Source organism: Aquarana catesbeiana, linkage group LG09, assembly GCF_042186555.1.
Source record: "Aquarana catesbeiana isolate 2022-GZ linkage group LG09, ASM4218655v1, whole genome shotgun sequence".
Lineage (NCBI taxonomy): Eukaryota > Metazoa > Chordata > Amphibia > Anura > Ranidae > Aquarana > Aquarana catesbeiana.
In genome coordinates this window covers 255783622-255808674 of record NC_133332.1, presented here as the reverse complement: position 1 = coordinate 255808674, position 25053 = coordinate 255783622, and the positions used below count along the sequence as shown (strand labels likewise).

General features: G+C 46.7%; 1 protein-coding gene across 10 annotated transcripts in view; it reads right to left on the bottom strand.

The window, feature by feature from the left end:
- Positions 1-25053, bottom strand: part of VSIG4 (V-set and immunoglobulin domain containing 4) — a 93893-nt gene that overhangs the window by 61545 nt on the left and 7295 nt on the right. For all 10 annotated transcript variants that reach the window (XM_073600221.1, XM_073600223.1, XM_073600225.1 and 7 more), the window contains one exon: positions 7896-8246. In XM_073600221.1, coding sequence (XP_073456322.1) covers positions 7896-8246 — 351 coding nt within the window. The remainder of the gene's footprint in view (positions 1-7895; positions 8247-25053) is intronic.

The window sequence follows — 25053 nt, the reverse complement described above, 5'->3', positions numbered from 1 at the left end:
CTCTGTGCTTGCCAACAAGGGTTTTCCACCAAGTACTAAGTCATGTTTTGCTTGGGCATCAAATACTTATTTTACTCACTGAACTGCAACTCAACTTATAACATTTGTATCATGTGTTTTTCTGTATTTTTGGTTGATATTCTGTCTCTTTAATTTAAAATACACCTATGATAAAAATGATAGACCCCTAATTTCTTTCCAAGTGGGCAAATTTACAAAATCTGCTGGGGTTCAAATAATTATTTTCCCCACTGTATTCCTTAACAGCTGCAAAGGATGTAAATCCACTTTGTATGCATCAGATCCCTTTGCAAACACTGGTATTACTTTGTAAAGCAGCAGTGATATAATCACTGTGCTGTACATAGCCCTGTGCAGAGCTATGGGAGGGGCTCAGCAGGCCCCACCCTCCACAGAAAACTACAGAAAGGGTGGAGTCAAGACCAGTCACCCTGCACAAGGAAAGAGCGCAGCAGAGACCGGTCTTTATTACACAAAGGAAAAAGTCTCATACTGGATTGTTGCACAGATCTGGAGGAAATACACAAAGCACGATTCAGGGAAGAATATTTGATTAACCCGTTTCCTCCCACACTCCAAAGACATGCTGTTAGGTTAATTGGATCCTGTCTAAATTGGCCCTAGTATATGAATTAGGGACCTTAGATTGTAAGCTCCTTGAGGGTAGGGACTGATGTGAATGTACAATGTATATGTAAAGCGCTGCGTAAATTGACGGCGCTATATAAGCACCTTAAATAAATAAATAAAATAAAAATTATCCCAGAGTTCAGCTTTAGGGCTCATTCACATGTGCAGCTATTATTGTTGCCTCACTGAAAAGTGACACAGTGGATCCATTTTCAGAGGGCGTTTGACAGGAGGTGGGGAGGCCACATATTCCCCCACAGTGGCAAGGTGGTTGCGACGTGGCCCCATTTACTTGAATGGGTCGTGTTCGGCTGTGGTACCACCAGCTGAATGAGACATACTCTTTGATTTTTGCAAAGTATCACAGCCACAGCATGTGTACTGAGTGGCTACATTTCTGTGTTTAGGTGGGTGGTTGGGGGGGGGGGGGGGGTCTGGGCTGGGGGGCAGCAAAACCATGGCTCAACCACCTGCTTTTATCGCCCCCTAGCTGCTCATGTAAACAAACCCTTAAAATAGGTGTAAGGCAAATCACAAAATTTCATATTAGCTTGTTAATGTAATTTCAACAATCAATTTTTGTTTTTAGTTTTTTTAAATCCGCAGCTTTTATTAAAATGATACCTTCTGATCCTGCCATTGAGTCACATTCCTACTTTTTTGCATCTCCTGCAGCCTCTGTGCAATCATTTCCTATCTATATACACTCCAGCGATGGCTGCATGACATTTCCTGATGGCAACAATAATAGGTCATATGTAAAGTGTATTGATAAGACCATTTTTAGGTTCCATAGGAAGCCCATGGGATAGGGCGACAACACAAGAGCACAATTGGCAGACAGAGATAGAGAGTTGTCACTCTAAACAGGAAGTGCCTCTACAAGGCCAGATATAATTTTAAAATAAGCTGCAGAATTAAAATGATTACAAAGACCTCTTGAAAGGACAATACAATGGCAAGGTTTAATGATTATGATTTTAAAGATCTGTAGATTACGGAGAGAAAAGTTTAGTACCAGACAAATCAATTAGCTTTCTTATCAGTTTAGAGCAGTAAGATAATGAACATATGTATGTTTAAGGTATAATGGATATTGAGCTTTACCCTAAATCAGTGGTCTCCAAACTACGGCCGAGGGCTGGATGTGGCTCTTTGCTTGCCTTTATCTGGCCCTTGGAGCACCATTTCTCCCAATTATAAACTATTTCTCTCACTGGCCCTAATGATGGGGCATAATTACTGCCCCTGACACCAACAATGGGGCCAAGGGCAGTAATTAGGCAGTCCACTGTGGATCGCTTTCCTTCCACTGACACCAACGATGGGGCACTAACCTTCCACATTGACACCAACGATGGGGCATACCGCCCCAACTTTACCTCCCAACTTTTTCAGATGGGAAGGAGGGACACCTATTAGCAAAAGTATTTAAGCATAGAACACACACCCTGCCACGACCCCCTTAAAGGAGAGTTATACAAAAAAATGTTTAGTTAAGCCAGCAAGTGCTTTTTTACTATTACTCTTCCTTTACATCGGTTTTGAAATGTACAAATGCAACAATTCAGAAACTGGATGAAAGGTTTAGCATTGTAAACACTTTTTGAAAGATAAATAGTGCATTTTATATACTACTATAAAGATCAGACCAAAACGAAGGACAAATGAGGAGGAATGAGAGACAGAGGGTTCCAAATCAGGGACAGTCCTTTGAAATTAGGGACAGTTGGGGGCTACAGATGGATACTCCTTCCAGTGACTCCAACAATAGAGCACTAGTCCTTCCACCGACACCAACAGTGGGGCACTATTCCTTCCACTGACACCGGCGAAGGAGCACTATTTCTTCCACCGGCAAAGGAGCACTATTCCTTCCACCGACACCGGCGAAGGAGCACTATTCCTTCCACCGACACCGGCGAAGGAGCACTATTCCTTCCACCGACACCAGCGAAGGAGCACTATTCCTTCCACCGACACCGGCGAAGGAGCACTATTCCTTCCACCGACACCGGCGAAGGAGCACTATTCCTTCCACCGACACCGGCGAAGAAGCACTATTCCTTCCACCGACACCGGCGAAGGTGCACTATCCCTTCCACCGGCGAAGGAGCACTATTCCTTCCACCGGCGAAGGAGCACTATTCCTTCCACCGGCGAAGGAGCACTATTCCTTCTACCGGCGAAGGAGTACTATTCCTTCCACCGACACCGGCGAAGGAGCACTATTCCTTCCACCGACACCGGCGAAGGAGCACTATTCCTTCCACCGACACCGGCGAAGGAGCACTATTCCTTCCACCGACACCGGCGAAGGAGCACTATTCCTTCCACCGACACCGGCGAAGGAGCACTATTCCTTCCACCGACACCGGCGAAGGAGCACTATTCCTTCCACCGACACCGGGGAAGGAGCACTATTCCTTCCACCGACACCGACGAAGCAGCACTATTCCTTCCACAGACACCGGGGAAGGAGCACTATTCCTTCCACCGACACCGGCGAAGGAGCACTATTCCTTCCACCGACACCGGCGAAGGAGCACTATTCCTTCCACCGGCGAAGGAGCACTATTCCTTCCACCGGCGAAGGAGCACTATTCCTTCCACCGACACCAAGGAAGGAGCACTATTCCTTCCACCGCCGAAGGAGCACTATTTGTTCCACCGGCGAAGAGCACTATTCCTTCCACCGACACCTGCGAAGGAGCACTATTCCTTCCACCGGCGAAGAGCACTATTCCTTCTGACACCAGTGAAGGAGCACTATTCCTTCCACAGGCGAAGGAGCACTATTCCTTCCACCGGCGAAGGAGCACTATTCCTTCCACCGGCGAAGGAGCACTATTCCTTCCACCGACACCAAGGAAGGAGCACTATTCCTTCCACCGGCGAAGGAGCACTATTTGTTCCACCGGCGAAGAGCACTATTCCTTCCACCGACACCTGCGAAGGAGCACTATTCCTTCCACCGGCGAAGAGCACTATTCCTTCTGACACCAGTGAAGGAGCACTATTCCTTCCACCGACACAGGGGAAGGAGCACTATTCCTTCCACCGCCACCGGGGAAGGAGAACTATTCCTTCCACCGCCACCGGTGAAGGAGCACTATTCCACCGGCGAAGGGGCACTATTCCTTCCACCGCCACCGGGAAAGGATCACTATTCCTTCCACCGCCACCGGGGAAGAAGCACTATTCCTTCCACCGACACAGGGGAAGAAGCACTATTCCTTCCACCGACACAGGGGAAGGAGCACTATTCCTTCCACCGCCATCGGGGAAGGAGCACTATTCCTTCCACCGCCACCGGGGAAGGAGCACTATTCCTTCCACTGACACCGGGGAAGGAGCACTATTCTTTCCACCGCCACCGGCGAAGGAGCACTATTCCTTCCACCGACACAGGGGAAGGAGCACTATTCCTTCCACTGACACCGGTGAAGGAGCACTATTCCTTCCACTGACACCAACAATGGGGCACTATTCCTCCCACTGACACTAACGATGAGGCACTATTCTTCCCACTGACACCAATGATAAGGCACTATTCCTCCCATTGTATGGTATATAAACAGCGATTATAGGATAACTATCAGAGAGAATGAAAACATATAAAATCAAGTGGCAAGAAACAGGGATAAATCATTGTGACCCTGCAGTGATAATTTCAATATAATAGTAAATAAACCTATTCAATAATCAAAGTGATAAGTGCTCCAAATAAAGTGCATCTGTGCTCCAAGAAAATGACTGGTGCCGTGTGCCACACTCCCCTCTTGTGACCCCACTCACCAGAAATCATAGACCCTCAGCTTTGCAGTCTGAGATCAAAAACGCTGTGATCAATAAGTTCTGGTATATGCTGAATGGATATGCAAAGGAGCCTCTTCAAAAGTTGTTCTGGGACTTTCAGAGTAAACGACCAAACTCAAGGAACGGGGAGAAAGAGAAAGGACTAATAGTGAAGTACTATTTGATTTTGAGCACTTATCACTTTGATTATTGAATATGTTTATTTACTACTATATTGAAATTATCACTGCAGGGTCACAATGATTTAATAATCCCTGTTTTTTGCCACTTGATTTTATATGTTTTCATTCTCGCTTATAGTTATCCTATAAGCACTGTTTATATACCATTATTTACTTTGTGAGGTTTATTACCTTTTGTGACAGCTGTTAGGTCTTTTGTATTTCAAGGTTTACACATATATATTTATTTATATATATATACACACATATATAATTTATTTGAATTCATATCCTGCAAGCGCTGTTTATATATATTTTTTTGCACTATTCCTTCCACTGACACCAACGAAAGGGCACCATTCTTTCCACTGACAGTGGGCCACTTTGATAAAATTAAATGTGGCGCTCACTTGATGAGCTATGATATCAAGGAAACAACTATAATTAATAACATTAAAATACACAAAGTCACAGTGCACCAAAATAACCTGAACTTCACGCACCATAAGGTGCCATATTAAAGTGACAGTGCAACACAATGAATATAATAGTGCTCAAATAAACAAAAGTTCATATACAAAGTGCTTGTATGAAGAGAAATTGATGAATCCAAATCATCAAGATGTTCAATCAGAGAAAAGTTCATAAATTTAAGTGAAGGTGTAAAAAGAAATCATCCGATGCATCCAGATTATAAACCACTTCCACCATCCGAAGTGCGCTTATGGTTTGCCCCAGCCTCTCACCTCACAGGAAGACCCCTACAGATCTAGTTGAGCTTGGATGTAATGGGTGTCTCCAGAATCCAAACAGTGAATGCCTATTCTTAGGACCTCCAATCAGAACTCTAATGCGCCGTCTCTGTCAGTCTCGGGGGGTGGGGGGTTTGGCTTTTCTTTCTGTCCTCTCACCTCCCATAGATTCTGAGAAGATCTGATTTCTACAGATGGCATTCATGGGTTTAATGTTTAACTTCTTCTTAGTCTAATGATGTGCTCCGGCCATTTGATGTCGCTGTGAGGAATGGTGGTGGAGGGGTGTAGTAGGACCTCCGGCAGTTGGGTATCACTGTCACTTGGCTGTCAGCGACACCCAACTGCCGGAGGTCATACTACACCCCTCCACCTCCACCACCATTCCTCACAGCGACACCAAACGGCCGGAGCACATGCATGCCGTCTGTAGAAATCAGATCTTCTCAGAATCTATGGGAGGTGAGAGGTTGCCAGTGGGAGGAATGCCCCATATATTTGTTGCCAGTGGGAGGAATGCCCCATATATTGGTTGCCAGTGGGAGGAATGCCCCTTATATTGGTGGCCAGTGGAAAGAAGGGCCCTTAGTGGTCAGTGAGAAGAATGCCCCTAATATTGGTAGTCACAGAGGAAAATGTCCCTTACACTAGAGGTCAGTGGGAAGAATGCCACTCCTATAGATAGCTAAAAAGATCATTAGTGTCATGCAGCTGGCTATGCCAAGTGGCGTTGGCCTGGAACTATGCAGGCGCCATCCCGATGGGAGGTTAATTAGCCACAGTTCAAAGAACCCCTTTCAGTCTTCTGGAGGAACCCTGGTTGTGAATGACTGCTCTAGGTAAAAAAAAATTATTTTGTCTTGGATAAGGGTAGGGAAGGGTTGACTGTTGTCAAGCTTTTATTGTCGTGTCCCCTCTTTCTATTTGTGGAGGAATAGAAGGGAAATCTTCCAACTGGTCCAGTGACACCCATTTGGAGTTTATCCTGTCTCTTATTTTATTTAGTAGTTTCATCCTCACTCACTGAATATAGGAGGGCTTTCACTTCTAGTCTTCTGAGGTTATTCTACTAGCAGCAAAGTAATGGCATAGGGAATGTGGGGGAGGAGCACTTGTGGTTGGCCCGCTCTGTCAGTTTATTTTATTTTATTCATCTGTGTCCCAGTAAGGATACATGCCTTAACTTCCTTTCTTATACATTTCTCCGCTATTCCTGTTCTGGTAACAACTCAAAATATTGGATTTCTCCTTGTTTCAGTCTCAAAGAAAATGGCCACCAAGACAAACAGAGGGGTGAATCTTCCCAGCAGAGACACAGACAAGTAATACAAACTTCCAAAGGGAAGTGGAGATGAGGTGCTATCTCTTTAACCCTTAGGTCCGGTGTTCTGACGAGAAGTGTCCCCCTATCGCATAGTGTCCGCCCCGTACTGCGCAGGCACAGCGCTTGCGCAGTACGGAGGAGAAGGAGATGCCAAAAGTGTCCGAAGTTGATCAGCTGACCATCAGCTGTACACGGCGCTTGGGCACTTATTAGTGATGGCTTTGTAAGAGGGCCCCTCATGGGCTGGCTTTGCTCGCCACGCTTTGGGCACGGCCTCGCTGCACTCGGCATCTATTTATTCTAACTCTATGTCCACTTGGATAGTAGGGAATGAACCTGGACACAGGGTGAGAATAAAAGCGCAGGCGCCGTGTACAGCTGATGATCAGCTGTTAAACTTCGGAGACTTTCGGCGTCTCGTTTGTCCTCCATACTGTGCCTGTGCAGTACAGGGCGGACACTTTCCGATGGGGGACAGTATTCGACAAGACACCGGCATAATGTCTTGGATTTGGCAGTTCTACAAAATATGGGACCTCCCGAGGAACAGGGGTCACCCATATTAAGAAATGCATGAATAGATGATCCAAGACAGAACACCAAACAATCATCTTAAGAGTTTAATGTCCTTTAATGCAATCACAGGTAACGACAAAGGTATCTTCAGTGTTTCAGTGAGACAAAAATTTACCTTCATGAAGGCTTAAAATGATGTAGCAAAAAGTATCTCTTGGATTCAAAATATAGCTCCAGTACAGGGTCTCAAACAGGAACAATAGTTACAAATAAGCATGCCTGTATCCATGGCCAATTGACATGTGACATCACTTGGCCATGGATACAGGCAAAATCATCTGTACACTATTGCTCTTGCTTATGATCTTTTCTTGGAGCTATATTTTGTGTCCAGTATAGATACTTTGTGCTACATTGTTTTAGGCCCCGAAGAAGAGGGATTTTGGCCCTGAATTGCGTTGGCTGCCCTTTTGCCCTCCTGTTACCTGCGATTGTAAAACAGGCCATTAGACTCTTGAGATGATCATTTGGCGCTTTTCTTCCGCTCATCTCTAGAGCCATACAAACCTGACAGGGGTCCCAGCCCCTCACCACTCCATCCAAAATTGCACAAAACAATTTGGTCTTAGATACACTTTAGGAAAGCTACCGTGTTTATAGGTACACACTTACTTCTAAGGACTTTAAGTATAGTTACGTGTTCTTGCGTTATCAGTTTGCCATTGCTGTCTCTCCCGGTGACTTTGCATTTGAAGTTCCCTCTGTCATCCATGTCCACTCTCTGAAGGATCAAGGACACATCCCCAGAGGGTGATTTTGATATTACTGCACGCTTTCTGTACTTAAAAAGAGGGATATGGTCTTGTTCATCAGCTCTGTATATGACAACATGGTTTTCAAATTCCCACTGAATCTTGATCACGACTTCATTATTCGATGTTGTATAGGTGCAGGGTATGACCACTGATTCACTTCTATAGCCCATCACTGTCTTTTCCATGGTGAGGGAGATGTCACATAAACCTGGGTGAAGAAAATAAAATAAAATTTGTTAACCACTTGAGCTCCGGAAGGTTTTACCCACTTCATGACCAGGCTTTTTGCTGTTCAGCATTGCGCTACTTTAACTGGTGTGGCACCCCACCAGGATGATGTTGATGCAGGATTCTCAACCAGGCAGGTTGAGGGGCTTCAGGGGTTTTTCTTGATTAGGAGGAAACTGGATTTTCAGCTTCCTTATGGTTAGAAAAAACAGTTTGGGGACCTGGAGCCTGGAGATTTCTTAGTGATCCGGGTGGGATGAAGTCTCCAGTCCTGGGTCCAGATTTTCAGAACTGCCAACACACTAATTGGTCAGGTGTGTGCTGGTCTTTTTGTAGACACCTGAACATGGTTCCGGACTCCCTCAGTGCCATCTTAAGAGCATTATAGGCCCCCAGGGCAATACAGTGCACTGGGGCCCTGTCTACACAATCATGCACGATTGCCCATCAAATGCAGCTTTACTGTGCCTGTGAATGCAGCCTCACTGTGCCCATCAAATGCAGCCTCACTGTGTCCATGAATGCAGCCTCACTGTGCCCACCATTGTAGCCTCACTATGTCCACCATTGCAGCCTCACTGTGCCCATGAATACAGGCTTACTGTGCCCACCATTGCAGCCTCACTGTGCCCACCATTGCACCCTCACTGTGCCCACCATTGCACCCTCACTGTGCCCATGAATGCAGTCTCACTGTGCCCACAATTGCCCCCAAACTCTGCCCATGAATGCAGCATCAATGTGCCAATTAATACAGACTCACCATCGCCTGGTAACACACACAGCGGGCATCTCCTCTTGTGTATTACGGAGCTGGCTGGGTCTATGTTCGGCAGCCGCGCTTTAACAAGGTCCCGTCCCATTAGACCGGCTCGTGTGATAGGCGGAACACTGATTGAATCTACTATTACACGAGCCGGTCTAGGGGGGACGGGACCTTGTTACAGCGAAGGCCGCCGAACACAGATCCAGCCAGTTCCTTGATACACAGGAGGAGGAGGGGAGAGCGGAGCGCTGCAGCCGCAACTCAAAGTGGCCCCAGGACAGGCGGCCTCCCGGAAAATTTCCCGGTATTACGGTAGGCATACCTCCCAACTTTTGAACTTCCGAATGAGGGACACTTGAGGAAGGAAGTAACCTTGCATAGCGCGCTGCTGCAAATGTGGGTGTGGTCAAACTTCTGACAGTGGGAGGAGCTTAAGGGGTATCATTAAACAAAACTCAGGTTTCCCTGTACCTATAAAATATGCTTTTATTATTGTTTCGCAAGCAAGAGTCTCATGGATACATACAAACCCCAGCACATTCATTTCAAAAAAAGGATAAAGGCATGCAGGGTTTGGAGTGCATTATGTACAGACTGCAGGGTTTTGGGATGAGCTAAATACAGAGTGCAGGGTTCTGGAATGAGTTATATACAGAGTGCAGGGTTCTGGGATGAGCTATGTACAGAATGCAGGGTTCTGGGATGAGCTATGCACAGAGTGCAGGTAGGGGGTGGTTGGGGAGATCGCAGGATGGCTGGAATGGGGAGATCGCAGGATAGCTGGGATGGGGGGATCGCAGGATAGCTGGGATGGGGGGATCGCAGGATAGCTGGGATGGGGGGATCGCAGGATAGCTGGGATGGGGGAATAGCAGGATAGCTGGGATGGGGGGATCGCAGGATAGCTGGGATGGGGGGATCGCAGGATGGCGGGATCACAGGATGGCTGGGATGGAGGGATCACAGGATGGCTGGGATGGGGGTGGGTGGGGAGATCACAGGATGGGATGGGATGGGGGGATCACAGGATGGCTGGGATGGGGGTATCACAGGATGGCTGGGATGGGGGGGATCGCAGGATGGCTGGGATGGGGGGATCGCAGGATGGCTGGGATGGGGGGATCGCAGGATGGCTGGGATGGAGGGATCACAGGATGGCTGGGATGGAGAGATCACAGGATGGCTGGGATGGAGGGATCACAGGATGGCTGGGATGGGGGGTGGGTGGGGAGATCACAGGATGGGATGGGGGGATCGCAGGATGGCTGGGATGGGGGGGATCGCAGGATGGCTGGGATGGGGGGGATCGCAGGATGGCTGGGATGGGGGGGATAGCAGGATGGCTGGGATGGGGGGGATAGCAGGATGGCTGGGATGGGGGGAATCGCAGGATGGCTGGGATGGGGGGAATCGCAGGATGGCTGGGATGGGGGGAATCGCAGGATGGCTGGGATGGGGGGAATCGCAGGATGGCTGGGATGGGGGGAATCGCAGGATGGCTGGGATGGGGGGAATCGCAGGATGGCTGGGATGGGGGGATTGCAGGATGGCTGGGATGGGGGGAATCGCAGGATGGCTGGGATGGGGGGAATCGCAGGATGGCTGGGATGGGGGGAATCGCAGGATGGCTGGGATGGGGGGGGATCGCAGAATGGCTAGGATGGGGGGGGGAATCGCAGGATGGCTGGGATGGGGGGGATCGCAGGATGGCTGGGATGGGGGGGATCGCAGGATGGCTGGGATGGGGGGGATCGCAGGATGGCTGGAATGGGGGGGATCGCTGGATAGCTGGAATGGGGGGGATCGCAGGATGGCTGGGATGGGGGGATCGCAGGATGGCTGGGATGGGGGGATCGCAGGATGGCTGGGATGGGGGGATCGCAGGATGGCTGGAATAGGGGGGATCGCAGGATGGCTGGAATAGGGGGGATCGCAGGATGGCTGGAATGGGGGGATTGCAGGATGGCTGGAATGGGGGGGGATCGCAGAATGGCTGGAATGGGGGGATCGCAGAATGGCTGGAATGGGGGGGATCGCAGAATGGCTGGAATGGGGGGATAGTAGGATGGCTGGGATGGGGGGTGGATGGGGGGATCGCAGGATGGCTGTGATGGGGGATCACAGGATGGCTGGGATGGGGTTAGATGGGGGATCGCAGGATGGCTGGGATAGGGGGATCGCAGGATGGCTGGGATGGGGGATCACAGGATGGCTGGGATGGAGGGATCACAGGATGGCTGGGATGGGGGGATCACAGGATGGCTGGGATGGGGGGATCACAGGATGGCTGGGATGGGGGGATCACAGGATGGCTGGGATGGGGGGATCACAGGATGGCTGGGATGGGGGTGGATGGGGGAGTGGTGGATGGGGAGATTGCAGGATTGAGGATGAATGGGGGTGGACAGAGAGCTCAGGAGAGAAAGCATAAACAGTACAATTCAGATTGAGACACAGAACACTTCCCCAGTTCTCAGCACACACTCTCCTTATCTCCTGCAGAGTCCTGTACAGATGAAGCAGACAGAACAAGTGGTGCTCTGTGTCTGCAGCCTGAGCACAGCTTCTGTCTTCCAATAATCTGATAAGATTCTGGGCACGGGCTTCACCAGAAATCCGTCTGTCATCTGTCAGGACACTGCCACAGCTTAACTGCAGCAACTTTTCTATCAGACGCACACTGACCTGCCCTCCTCCATTGGAAAGCACCTCCTCGTCTTCAGTACAGATCAGCAACTGACCCCGCCCCCACGCACAGAGTGAGTCACGGTGTGAGTACAGGATGATTGCTATGAGCTGCAGCCAATCACCATCTAGACAAGCAGCTGGAAGGTCCAAGCAAAGAAGATTTTTCACATGCACAGTGAGAAAACCTGCCTCAGGCTGCGGGATTCTGTGTGCACGTGTGGGACATCGGGAAAGCCCTCCCTTTGCGGGACAATCCCGCCCATTCAGGGAAGGCCGGGGGGTATGCCGGTAGGCCAGTCCGGCCCTGGCTGGGGTCGCTGGGCAGTTGCCCGGGGGCCCCACTTGCCTGGGGGACCCTACCTGAACAGCGACCCCAGCCAGGGCCGGACTGGCCAACCGGCATACCCCCCGGCCGTCCCCAGCGTGCCCAAGAGAAAAGACGGCCTTGCCCTCCCTAGGAGTCCAGGCGTGCAAGGGAGAAAGCCAAGGAGTGCATGTGAGCAGTGGGAAAGCCAGAAACCTAAGCCTGAGGGTCAGAGCAGCGAGGGGCTGCTATCTATATGTACGGTATTGGTAAGGAAACGGTCTGTAGGAGACAGACGAGAGCCTGAAGTGGAAGGCCTGAGCAGCACTGCTGTATGTGTAAGCCAAGAGGCTGAATTTGCCCATATGGTGAATACCCTTTTGTGAGGGAAACTCTTTGTTTTCGTTTCTGGAACTTTGTTTGAACTTTAATAAAAGTGGGCCAACAAGCCCTGAAATAGAAATATTTGGTGTGGACTGTACTCGCTAGCAGGCACTACATTTGAGCTAAATAACCCCCAAACACTACACCAGCAATTGCTCGGTCATGCAACACTACCTAAATTAAATTTTGATCATTTTTTTTAAGACTTTTGTTTTGGTGGTATTTGATCACCACTGTGTTTTTTATTTTATATAAACAAAAAAAGACAGAACATTTTGAAAAAAAAAAAAAAAATTTCTAGGTTCGGTTATAAAAATATATCCTATAAAATCAAATTTCCTCATAAATTTAAGCCAAGATGTAATCTGCTACACATCTTTGGTAAAAAAAAAAAAAAACAAATCCCAACAAGTGTATATCGATTGGTCTCTGTGAAAGTTATAGTGTTTACAAACTATGTTATATATACTGGAATTTACGCAACTATAGACGCTGTACTAGTAATGGTGGTGGTGATCAGCGACTCATAGTGTTACTGTGACAGTATGGCGGACAATCTAATGTTAACTGACACTGCCTGGGCCTAACTCCACGTCTGCTTCCCACTTCTAAATTTTAATCAAAAGCACAGCCTACCACAACCCTGGACAATTTTATGAAGTCATTTTTTTTTATTTATTATAAATGTCCTCCTTAGCAGATATCAAGTTAAAGTGTATGTAAGCCCTAAAAATGAACTTCTCTTATTTGCACCCTTTGGATCCAGTAAAGGCAAAGTAAAATTGCTTAACAGCATCCCCCTCGAAACAGTGGGAAGGGTGGGAAGGGCGATATCGCGGTCATCGCTGCAGCTGCATTATGACGTTATGACAAAAGCTCCTGGGGGTTCACAATTTGAAGTTTCTCTGGAAGTTTACGATATATAAATATACCATTGAAAGGGCTTAGTTATATTTGTTAAGTAAGTGCAACAGAATACCTATTGATTATGCCAGACATTTAGAGATAGCATGTGTCTTGTGCACACTTCCTATGTTATCCCAAGCTGTATTATCATCCCTATCCAGTTATTATCTTGGACTACTGAATACATAGTTCCTATGCTGTTGAGAGGAGTGGTTCGGTAGTTTAACAAAAAACAACTGGGCAGGGCTGACACCATTTAGGCTGCATTCACACCTGAGCGTAGCGTTTTTGAGCGTTTCTTCCGGCGTTTTGTCATGTGTTTTTTTGGGCATATTTGCGCATTTCCATGCAGCGTTGTCTGGCGTTTTTGAGCTTTGGCATTTTTTTTATTAGCCAATAGGAAAAATGATCATCTGTTTCATCATTTGTTGCTATGTTGTTAGATTTTGTCATCTGCTTCCTGCTCCAAAAACGCCCACATCTGCCCGATTCGCGCGAACAAAAAGGGGCCAGAACTTGTTTGAGCTTCAGGCGACTTGGAGTGGAGATGTGAACCATCGACATAGAGAATAATGGATTTTTTCCCCTCAAGCGTTTTGTAGCTTCAGGCTTCAAGCTACAAAACGCTCAGGTGTGAATGGGCTCTTAGAGTTGTCAACCTACAATAGAATGTAGGAATTGGGAGCATTTCTGCAAGATCAACAGGTATTTTCCTGTACTGGTAGGGTCTTTAAAGTGATAAAAACATGGGAAATGTACATGTATTGCATAGATGTTACAGTACTACAGATTTTTTTTTTTTTTTACCCTAAAAATTGTTTGGATACATTTGCTGTTAAAGCAGAACTCCAGGCATAAGTACTCCGAGATTAGTGTCATGGCACCTAGGGTCCATCCATATCAGCCTGGGCTCAGAAGTGGGCTGACTGATGCGGGTCTAGTAGTAGAGAGGAGGTCATGTTGGATAGAAGGTGAGTATTGCAGCAAAGGCTGCTCGTTTAATTTTAATACTGCTGACCTCTGAGTTTTTTAACTAAAAAAAATGAGTTCGGTTTTTTTTTTTTTTTTAGGTAATACTTTGTTTTTTCACCCCTATCTGACAAGTTGCTTCATTAAAAGCGGGCCGGTTATTTGCAAGCTCTTGTTCCATCAACTCCTTTTACTATATTGCAACTGCAGGGAACACAAAGGGCATCAATAGCAATATAATGGATGTAGCTTTGAAGAACTATGGGGCATTGTTTATAAATGAATTGGTTTTATGTCTAGCAAAACTGGAAATACTGGGGGATATTCTACATTATTATTTCCTGCTTTTAGTTTTCTTTGGATAAAGAGCTGATATTGTATGAAGGAAACAGAAAAATTACGCTTTCAGGAAGGAACATTCATTATCTTCACTTCTTTAAAGGATTTTGTCACGTACTGCCTGCATACAAAAGAATTAAGGAATATGTAAACCATAACAATGAACTTCTCTTATTTGCTTCAGTTTTGGTCTGTTTAATGTACCATTGAAAGTGTTTTGTTACATCTGTTCAATAAGTGCTAAAAACTACCCACTGATCCTGCCAGAGATCCAGTGCGATCCTGTGCACACTGCAGTCCTATCTCAAGCAATCTCACCAGCCATACCCAATCCACCTTTTTTAGAAGAATAGTCTAAATCCGACACTTCCGGGTATGTCAGTTTCCTAGTCCTGCCCTGTGTTTCCTTCTGACAGACCTCACATCACCATTGTGTCCTCTAGAGATGTAGGGTCCAGCATATAGAACCCCAGAGGACAGAGGGGGACCAGTGGCCTGACACTCCCAGAAGTGTCGTAGTCTGAGGATTCCTATACAAGCTTAGTTCTTTATCGTTTTTGATTACTAGCAAAGGTGTGGTGCGCATCCCAAGTCAGTGGAGCAGTGCAGAGTATAGTGTGCGGGAGACGGGGGACAGAGGCAGCAGAGGGGATACTTGTGGAGTAGACAAGCTCATTGCATTGATGGAGTGGAGGTGATGGCTATGACAAAGAGGTGTTAGGTGGGGTAGGAGGAAAGTAAGCATTGTAACCAAGGTGGTGAAATGGGTAGAAGCAAAGTGCTAGGGATGAGGTGTATGGTGGGGTGGCACTATGATGAGGGCTGATGAAGGTTGGTCGAAGGGAGATGTTGTGCTTTGGGGGAGGTCAGGTAGATAGTTACATAGTTAGTAAGGTTGAATAAAGACACCAGTCCATCCAGTTCAACCTGAGTGAGTGTCTACAATTATCCCTATCCCTGTACATTGTGTCTGTACAGACACAATAGATGTTTATCTATTATATCATTATGTATTTAAGGTACCCATATAGCGCCGTCAATTTACCTAACGCTCCACACACACATCGCACACTCACATTGGTCCCTACCCTCAAGGAGCCCACAATCCAAGGTCCCCAACTCACATTACTATACTAGGGCCAATTTTGGACAGAAGCCAATTAACCTTCCAGCATGTCTTTGGAGCGTGGGAGGAAACCGGAGTACCCGGAGGAAACCCACACAGGCACAGGGAGAACATGCAAACTCCAGGCAGGATGGGATTCGAACCAGCGACCCTTTTTACTGCTAGGCGAGAATGCTACCCACTACACCACTGTGCCACCAGATAGTACTTGAACTGTGATGAGTAAGGGTAGTGGATGGGGTATAAGCTTCATCGCAAGGAGGTGGATCGAAGCTTGGTTGCTACAGGTGGATTGAAGGAAAGCACTATTGGTGGGGGGAAGGGGAGTGAAGAATGTGGCAGTGAGCTGTTGCGACTGGGGAAAAATTAGGTGGCAGTAGGTGCTGAGACAGGGGAAAGGGGGGGGATGGGGGTGAGTGACAGAGAGGCACTGTGAACTGGGGGAAAAGGGGTTGGTGATTGGTGTTGTGACCTGAGAGGTTCTGTGGGTGGAGGGAGGCACTATGAGATGAGAGGTTCGGTGGGTGCAGGAAGGAACTGTAAACTGTTAGGTGAGGTAGGCGAAGGGAGGAGCTGTTACCTGGGAAGTGAGGTCAGTGACAGGACGGTGCTATGACCTGGGATATCGGGTTAGTGGAGGGAGGTACTGTGACCTGGGAAGTGAGGTGGGTGGAGGGAGGAGCTGTGACCTGGGAGGTGAGGTAGGTGGAGGGAGGCGCTGTGACCTGGGAGGTGAGGTGGGTGGAGGGAGGCACTGTGGCCTGGGAGATGAGGTCGGTGGAGGGAAGCCCTGTCAACTAGCAACTGAACTAGGTGCAGGGAGGTGCTGTGACCTGGGAGGAGAGGTGGATGGAGGAAGGTGCTGTGACCTGGGAGGTGAGGTGGGTGGAGGTAGGCGCTGTGACCTGGGAAGTGAGGTGGGTAGAGGGAGGTGCTGTGACCTGGGAGGCAAAGTAGGTAGAGGAAGGTGCTGTGACCTGGGAAGTGAGGTGGGTAGGGGCAGGTGCTATGACCTGAGAGGTGAGGTGGGCGATGAGAGGAGTTGTTACCTGGGAAGTGAGGTCGGTGACAGGAAGGTGCTGTGATCTGGGAGGTCAAGTTGGTGGAGCGAGGCGCTGTGACCTGGGAGGTGAGGTGGGTGGAGGGAGGCACTGTGACCTGCAAGGTGAGCTGGGATGAGGGAGGCGCTTTGACCTGGGAAGTGAGTTGGGTGGAGGAAGGATCTGTTACCTGGAAAGTGAGGTGGGGGAAGGAAGGCGCTCTGACCTGTGAAGTGAGGTGACTGGAGGGAGATGCTGTGACCTGGGAGGTGAGGTGGGTGAAGGGAGGCGCTGTGACCTGGGAAGTGTGGTGGGTGGAGGGAGGCGCTGTGACCTGGGAAGTGAGGTGGGATGAGGGAGGCGTTGTGACCTGGGAGGTGAGGTGGGTGGATGGAGGGAGGAGCTGTGACCTGGGAGGTGAGGTGGGTGGAGGGAGGCGCTGTGACCTGGGAGGTGAGGTGGGTGCAGGGAAGCCCTGTTAACTGGCAACTAAGCTAGGTGCAGGGAGGTGCTGTGAACTGGGAAGTGAGGTGGGTAGGGGCAGGTGCTATGACCTGGGAGGTGAGGTGGGTGGAGGTAGGCGCTGTGACCTGGGAGGTGAGGTAGGTGGAGGTAGGCGCTGTGACCTGGGAAGTGAGGTGGGTAGAGGGAGGTGCTGTGACCTGGGAGGCAAGGTAGGTGGAGGAAGGTGCTGTGACCTGGGAAGTGAGGTGAGTAGGGGCAGGTGCTATGACCTGGGAGGTGAGGTGGGCGATGAGAGGAGTTGTTACCTGTGAAGTGAGGTCGGTGACAAGAAGGTGCTGTGATCTGGGAGGTCAAGTTGGTGGAGCGAGGCGCTGTGACCTGGGAGGTGAGGTGGGTGGAGGGAGGCACTGTGACCTGGGAGGTGGGTGGGTGGAGGGAGTTGCTGTGACCTGGGAGGTGAGGTGGGATGAGGGAGGCGCTGTGATCTGGGAGGTGAGGTGGGTGGAGGGAGGCGCTGTGACCTGGGAGGTGAGGTGGGTGGGTGGAGGGAGGTGCTGTGACCTGGGAGATGAGGTGGGTGGAGGGAGGTACTGTGACCTGGGAGGTGAGGTGGGTGGAGGAAGGTGCCATGATGTGGGAGGTGAGGTGAGTGGAGGGAGGCGCTGTGACCTGGGAGGTGAGGTGGGTGGAGGGAGGCGCTTTGACCTGGGAAGTGAGGTGGGTGGAGGAAGGATCTGTTACCTGGGAAGTGAGGCGGGTGGAGGAAGGATCTGTTACCTGGAAAGTGAGGTGGGGGAAGGAAGGCGCTGTGACCTGTGAAGTGAGGTGACTGGAGGGAGATGCTGTGACCTGGGAGGTGAGGTGGATGAAGGGAAGCGCTGTGACCTGGGAAGTGTGGTGGGTGGAGGGAGGCGCTGTGACCTGGGAGGTGAGGTGGGCGGAGGGAGGGGCTGTGACCTGGGAGGTGAGGTGGGCGGAGGGAGGGGCTGTGACCTGGGAGGTGAGGTGGGCGGAGGAGGGAGCATTTACCTGGGAGGTGAGGTGGGTGGAGGAGGGAGCATTTACCTGGGAGGTAAGGTGGGGGGGGGCTGTTACCTGGGAAGTGAGGTGGGTGAAGGGAGGCGAGGTGGATGGAGGGAGATATTATGACCTGGAAAGTGAGGTGCGTGGAGGGAGGCGATGTGACCTGGGAAGCGAGGTAGGTGGAGGGAGGGGCTGTGACTTGGAATTGAGATGGGTGGGAGGGAGGTGTTGTGACCTTGGACTTAAGCCTTGGCCTGGGAGGTGAGGTGGGTGATGGGGAGGCACTGTGGCTTGGGTGGTTGACAGTATGGAAGGAAAAGTGGATCGTTATCTTTCTCTATATGGAGATATGGTAGTTTATTTGTTGTTTAGCTGATAGACTACAAAGAACATATGTGTATTATAAATTTTAAAAAATTTAGATTTTTTATTTCCACAAGATTTAAGCAAATATTGGGACAGCAAAAATTGAATAATTTTGGTGAAATACATGGAAGTCACTATGGGAGGCTTAAATGAAGGTAATTTTAAAGGGTGCAATGCGATTTAAATTAATTTACTTTCGTCTATCCTGATCCTCTTCTTGTGCCAAAACGGTCCCTCAATGTCCTCATTATTTTTTGTCAAAGAAAGAAATAAAACAGACAGTGGAGCAAAAAGGAAAATCAAAAAATGTAGAGCAACAGTACCCATACTAATCAAATGCACAAAAAACAATGCAAAAGATGCAAAACACTACATTAAATAAACTATTCTGAATCATAAAACTATACCTCTCACATGTGTACAGATAAGACATGAATGTGCCTAGAGTTTGAACAGACCATCACCTTCCAGAACTTTCAGTAGTTATGGGGGTCCCCTGGAATTGAATATGCTATAATTATCCTGTATCGTATCATCTTTAATCGAAGCTAAGTAAAACTTTTTATTACATTCTTTGTGTTGTGTGTTTTAATCCTTGCATTTACTGACCACATATCTGAAAGGGTAAATATATGAATGAACCTATGAATAAATGTAACACAGAATTTAACCCCTTGTTACATAATGGCGCTGTGAGCAGGATATTTAACCCTTTCAGTGCTGGTTTGATGTGCAGTGATTAATCCTACCCTGTTTCCCCGAAAATAAGACCTAGCGTGATTGTTGGTGATGGTTGCAATATAAGCCCTACCCCCCAAATAAGCTCTAGTTAAAGTCCTTGTAGGTCTTCTTTTCAGGGTAGGGCTTATTTTTGGGGAAACAGGGTAGGGCTTATTTGGGGGGTAGGGCTTATATTGCAGCCATCACTGACAATCACGCTAGGTCTTATTTTCGGGGAAACAGGGTAGTAATACTGTTGTGAATTGTAATGTTTTTTGACAATTGGGAAACTGTATTATTAGCGTGCACTGTGATGGGAGGTTTGTTGCTAGCTTTGCTTTGGTGGCAGTTAGTGGCAGATATGTTTGATTTAAATTGGATAAATATAGCAAAGAGGGTAGATGGTCGAATGTTTCCAGTCATTGTGTGCTTAGCGAACCCCCGGCAAGCTTTAGATTTTTTGAGATATGGAAGAGAGGAGCTGATGACCGCGTTAGGTGGAAGAGTGGCCCTTTCGCTGGTGCTCAAATAGTTGTTCTTTGAGGTTTGAAAACGATGAGCAGAAAACAGGTAGGAAAAGGAAAAATATGACCTGTGTTGATGCTTAGATTGTGATTACTGCAGTAATATATGTGTTGAGTTTAAATGCTGAGCTCTTTTGTTGGTTGTTTAGCTAGCTATTGGCGAGGAAAAGTTGCTTGTATGGATGATATGTAAAAATGCATTTGGCTACTGATGTTTAAGTGAGTTTTTGTATGTTTAACTGAAAAGATCAGTAGTTAGCAGGAATGGATGCAGCCTGCAGCCTGCAGCATCCCCCTCTCCCCAACCCCCATCCCCCCCCCCCCCCGACAATGGACAATAGTCCAGCATGTTGTGAAAGGAAGAGCTGCAGCTGTAGACTGTATTTGTGAGTCTGCTTGGATGGAGACGATCCCTTAAAGTGGAGTTCCACCCACTTGTACAACTCTTCAGCATCCCTCACTAAACTGTGCACTGTAAACAAATTGGATATTTTTTTATTTTTTTCTCAGCACCTACTGTATATCTGCTGTATTCATTTTTCACTTCCTCCTCCCTGGCCGCGGCCCATCGCATCATTTCCTGTTTGCAATGCCTTCTGGGAAGAGCGGCAACTTCCTCTGACACTACCGTTGCTATGGAAACCTGACCTGAAACCTATTACACTGCTTGTGCTGCACTGAGCATGTGCGAGATCTGCAAGGATGAGATCCAGGAAGAAATACAGTCTGGCTTCAGATGCCCAGATTTAAGATGGCCATGGCCTGCTGTAAGTTTATAAAATAACAAACTACTGCTATAAACTAACAAAACAGACCTTAGTTTACAGACTAACTTTACTAGAATACATTAAGCTTGTGTATTATAGGGGTATTTCTATCTAAAAAGTATAATTTCGGCCGGAACACCACTTTAAGAGAGGGAGATTTCCCCTTAAACCCCCCCCTTAAACAAGCTTGTGCCTGTGAAAAGCAGGACAGTGCTGAACATCTAAGAAATGCTTAATTATGTTGAAAAAAATAACATCCTAGTTGAAATTGTTAGTTTTTGTTAAAATCTAGGATTATTTGAAACAAAGAAAGTAAATGGCTGATTGATGTTAACACCCTTTAAAATCCTGAATAGCAGTCATGATTATTATAATTTTATTGGTGAATGTAATAGTGTCATGTGCTAGGATACAACACTAATGTTTTTTTCATTAATACAGAAGGAACCAGATCTATTCCTAGAAGTTTCGTAGATCTGTATGGTATTGCACAAGAGGTTGCAATAGAATCATCAATACGAGTTTGGTGATGTATAATGTTTGTGCACAAATGTAATGAACACCATATAATGTTCTTGTGAATTATTTCAACCATGGTTAAAGCGGGAGTCCCGCGAACATTTTTTTTTTTAGATGTCAGCAGCTGCAAATACTGCAGCTGCTGACTTTTAAAATAAGGTCACTCACCTGTCCCGGGGTCCAGCGATGTCGGCACCCGAGACCGAACCGTCCCTCGATCCTCGGGTGCTGCCGCCGCCATTCTCAGTGAGGGAATCAGGAAGTGAAGCGTTGCGGCTTCACTTCTCGATTCCCTACTGCGCATGCGCGAGTCGCGCTGTGCTTTCTCAATGGTCCCCGCTATCTCCTGGGACCTGTGTCCCGCGGGAGTCTATTCCCGGAAGTGGGTGCAGATACCTGTCTTAGACAGGTAACTGCACCCCCCTCCCCCCTGAAAGGTGCCAACTGTGACACCGGAGGGGGGAGGAATCCGATGAGCGGAAGTTCCACTTTTGGGTGCAACGCCGATTTAATGACAACTTTGAATGGATGTCCTTTAATGAAAATCCACGTGGTGATAATTAATTAAGTAAAATGAGCTCAATTAATAAAAAAGGGTGATAAAAAGTGCACTCATGAATAACAGAAATAATGGCCATATGTTTTGTAGTTTGTGGAAAGTGTTGGTTAAATGTGTTTGTTGCTAACTATGTGTTACTTTCTAGGAAGGAACTGTAAAAATATCACACTAAATACCTTTTATTTTGTTTAGTTCCTAGACAATATTAAACGGCATCACCTGTCTGATATGGTTTGATGTCCAAGAACTAAAGATGAAGATTACAGTCAAACTGAATAATTTATGTTGTTTTTGTTGTTATTTTTATGCAATATGCAAATGTACTGAAAGTTTTCATTGGAACTGATTGTAAACCAGAGCAGCTAATACTCTCGATGCTGCATGATAGATTTATAAGGGTTTTCTCTGATTGAGTTGATTATAAAATGATATAGAACAAATAATGTTTAAATATTGACAGCAAAATTTTTGATATCTGGAATTATATAAGAAGAATACCCAAACATTTACATATGGTTCTTTTCTGTGTATATGTAAGCTAAATTATGGCAGCATCTACTTCTGTATATTCTGCCATAATTATTTTGGTACCACTGTGGGAGTGTGCCTGGGGTTTTACATATAAAGTACATTTTCCTGCATGATTGACAGTTTAAATTTAAAGTAATCATTTTGTTTTTCAAGGACAAAAAAGTACTTATGTCTACTTATAATTGTGCATTTAGGTTAATATTATTTAATATATATCGAGACAGGAAAAGGAACTGTATGGAGAGCTGTGGCTTATTTGCACCTGACCTTGTCCGAGATGAAATATTGAAGATATCCCTATGAGTATATTTCCACATCGGGGTCCCCGTTGCTGTGGGCTGCCTGTCTGATGAGGTGAGAGAGAACTCGGAGGCTTCATTATCTCTGGATTTTTCCACAACTAAGCCTGTTTTGACCCCCCTGAGTAAGGGCGGTCGCAGGCTTTTCGGTAAGCCTTCAATTTTACCATTTGGTGGTGGGCTACACGAGAGGTGGATCAAGTATTCCCGAACCCTGCAACACAGCTTTTTCTGGATTTCCTTTGGAATTAACACATTGTTATTTGGGACACAATTTTTGAACTTTTTATTTTCACTATTTGTGTTATATATTTATTCTTTTCACATATACCAATTTGGGCATGGACCCATATTTATAAGGAATATCACTCATGAGAATTTCACTATGCACCATAGATTGATATAAGCCTTAGATAAATATTTTATGTGTGTTTATATTGTTTATTTGGTATTACATCATAGTAATAGTTTATTTGGCATTATATCTTGGTAATATCAGAGATTGTGCACTAATTTTCAGTCACTAGTCACATTTTTTTGTCCAGCGCTACACTGATTGTTATGTATTTGATCTTTGCCTTATATCGAGGTTTTAGTGTTTAGCAGCAGGATTTTTTCAAATTTGGTCACTCACGATTCACTTTGCTTTATGTTTTCACACTTATGCACGTAGCGCGGTTCTTTATTTATTTTTAGGTTAATATTATTGCAATGAACACAATTTTCAAGTCTTTCAACATGAGGTGAGTTCTAGTGCTATATACTGTATTTATTGGCGTATAACACTCACTTTTTCACCATGAAAATCGGGTGCAAATACTTCAGTTTTAGCTGCCTCGGAGGGGACAGGGAGGGGGGGCAGGACGAGCACTATCAGATTACATACAGTGAGAATCTCCTGTTTACTTGGCGGCCTCTGTAATAGGAACTCCCGTCTCCTGGGCCGCTATTGGACCACTGTTCTGTCTCTCATAGGAGATTCTCACTGTATGTAATCTGTCGGCGCTCGTCCCGCCCCCCTCCCTGTCCCCTCTAGGCTGCAGATGGGCATCGATCAGGCTGCACTGATGGCAATAGTGAGGCTGCTGCATTGATGGCAATGGTGAGGCTGCATTGATGTGTACTGATGAGGCTGCATTGATGGCACTTGTGAGGCTGCAGATGGGCATTGATCAGGCTGCATTGATGGCAATGGTGAGGCTGCAGATGGGCACTGACCCTTATTTTGCTTCAAAGTTCCTTATTTAAAATTTAATTTTTTTTCCTGAAACTTCCCTCTTAAAATGAAGGTGCGTGTTATACGCCTGTGCGTGTTATACGCTGATAAATACGGGTATATGGTCAGTTATATCTGACACTCAGTGATTCTTTGACCACCCTCTTCTATACACCTGATTGAGTTTTCATAAAATTTTCTTGGTAAAGAAAAAGAGTTATAAAATAGGTTCTCAGGTTTTGTTTTCCTCAATTCTCCTTGATTGCTTGGGGTGGGACTGGCATGTAGAATACAGTGACACATATGCATGGGCATATTATATGCACATATTGGGATCAGTGTAGACAAGAGCCGGTTAGCCTGCCAGAATGTCTTTAGAGTGTGGAAGGAGATCAAAGTGCATAGAGGAAACACACATGAAGCAGTTTAAAGTTGGGCCTATAGTTTGAGACAGAGTAGTGTATAGTTCAGGTGGGGGATAAGTAATATACCTGTAATAATATTTCACCTTTCATGTAGAAAGCTGAGTTTTTCAGTGTTAAGCCAGGTCACTAATGATTATTGATTTGCTTGTTTAGAAATCTATAACGGGCTATATGGGCATTGTTGTTAATTAAGGAATGTTGGACTGATATATTTGGTAACACACCTGCCATGATGTCAACTAGAAGCATATTGGAGAAAGGAGACAAACACTTTTGACAGCAGCAACAGTCTATAAAGTCTTTACCAATGATCAGCAGCTGAACTGTTGGTGCAAGTTCCACCTGTTCTGAGGGTTGAGTACCTGAACTGTTCCATCCGCTATCATGGTTAAGTACCTGAATCTGATGGTGAAGTACTTGAACTGTTTTATCTGCTCTAATGGTCATGTGCCTGAACTGTCTGTAAAAGTTCCAGCTACTATGTGGTTATGTGCCTGCACGTCTATGACTTGTGAGCTGCAATAGTCCGAAGGATATGGACTTTGTATTCTACAGTTCTTTCAGTTCTACAGTGTTGCAAGTGCTATGCTGCAGCTGCGATCTGGTAACCGGATTTCTAAGACTCTGCTGTCCATCACCAGATATGGAGGACTTTGACAAGTATCTATGCGTTTAAACTCTTGGAAAGGAAAGTTTGATGCTCATGCCTGTACTTTCAAAAGGAAGTTTGGTGTTATTTTGTTAGTCCAGCATATAGTTGTTTTTAAAGGCTTGGACATTTTTTTTATTTGTCAGCCCTAACATAGCAGAATGAGATTTCCTGGACAGGTAAATCAGACAGAGAAAGTGGG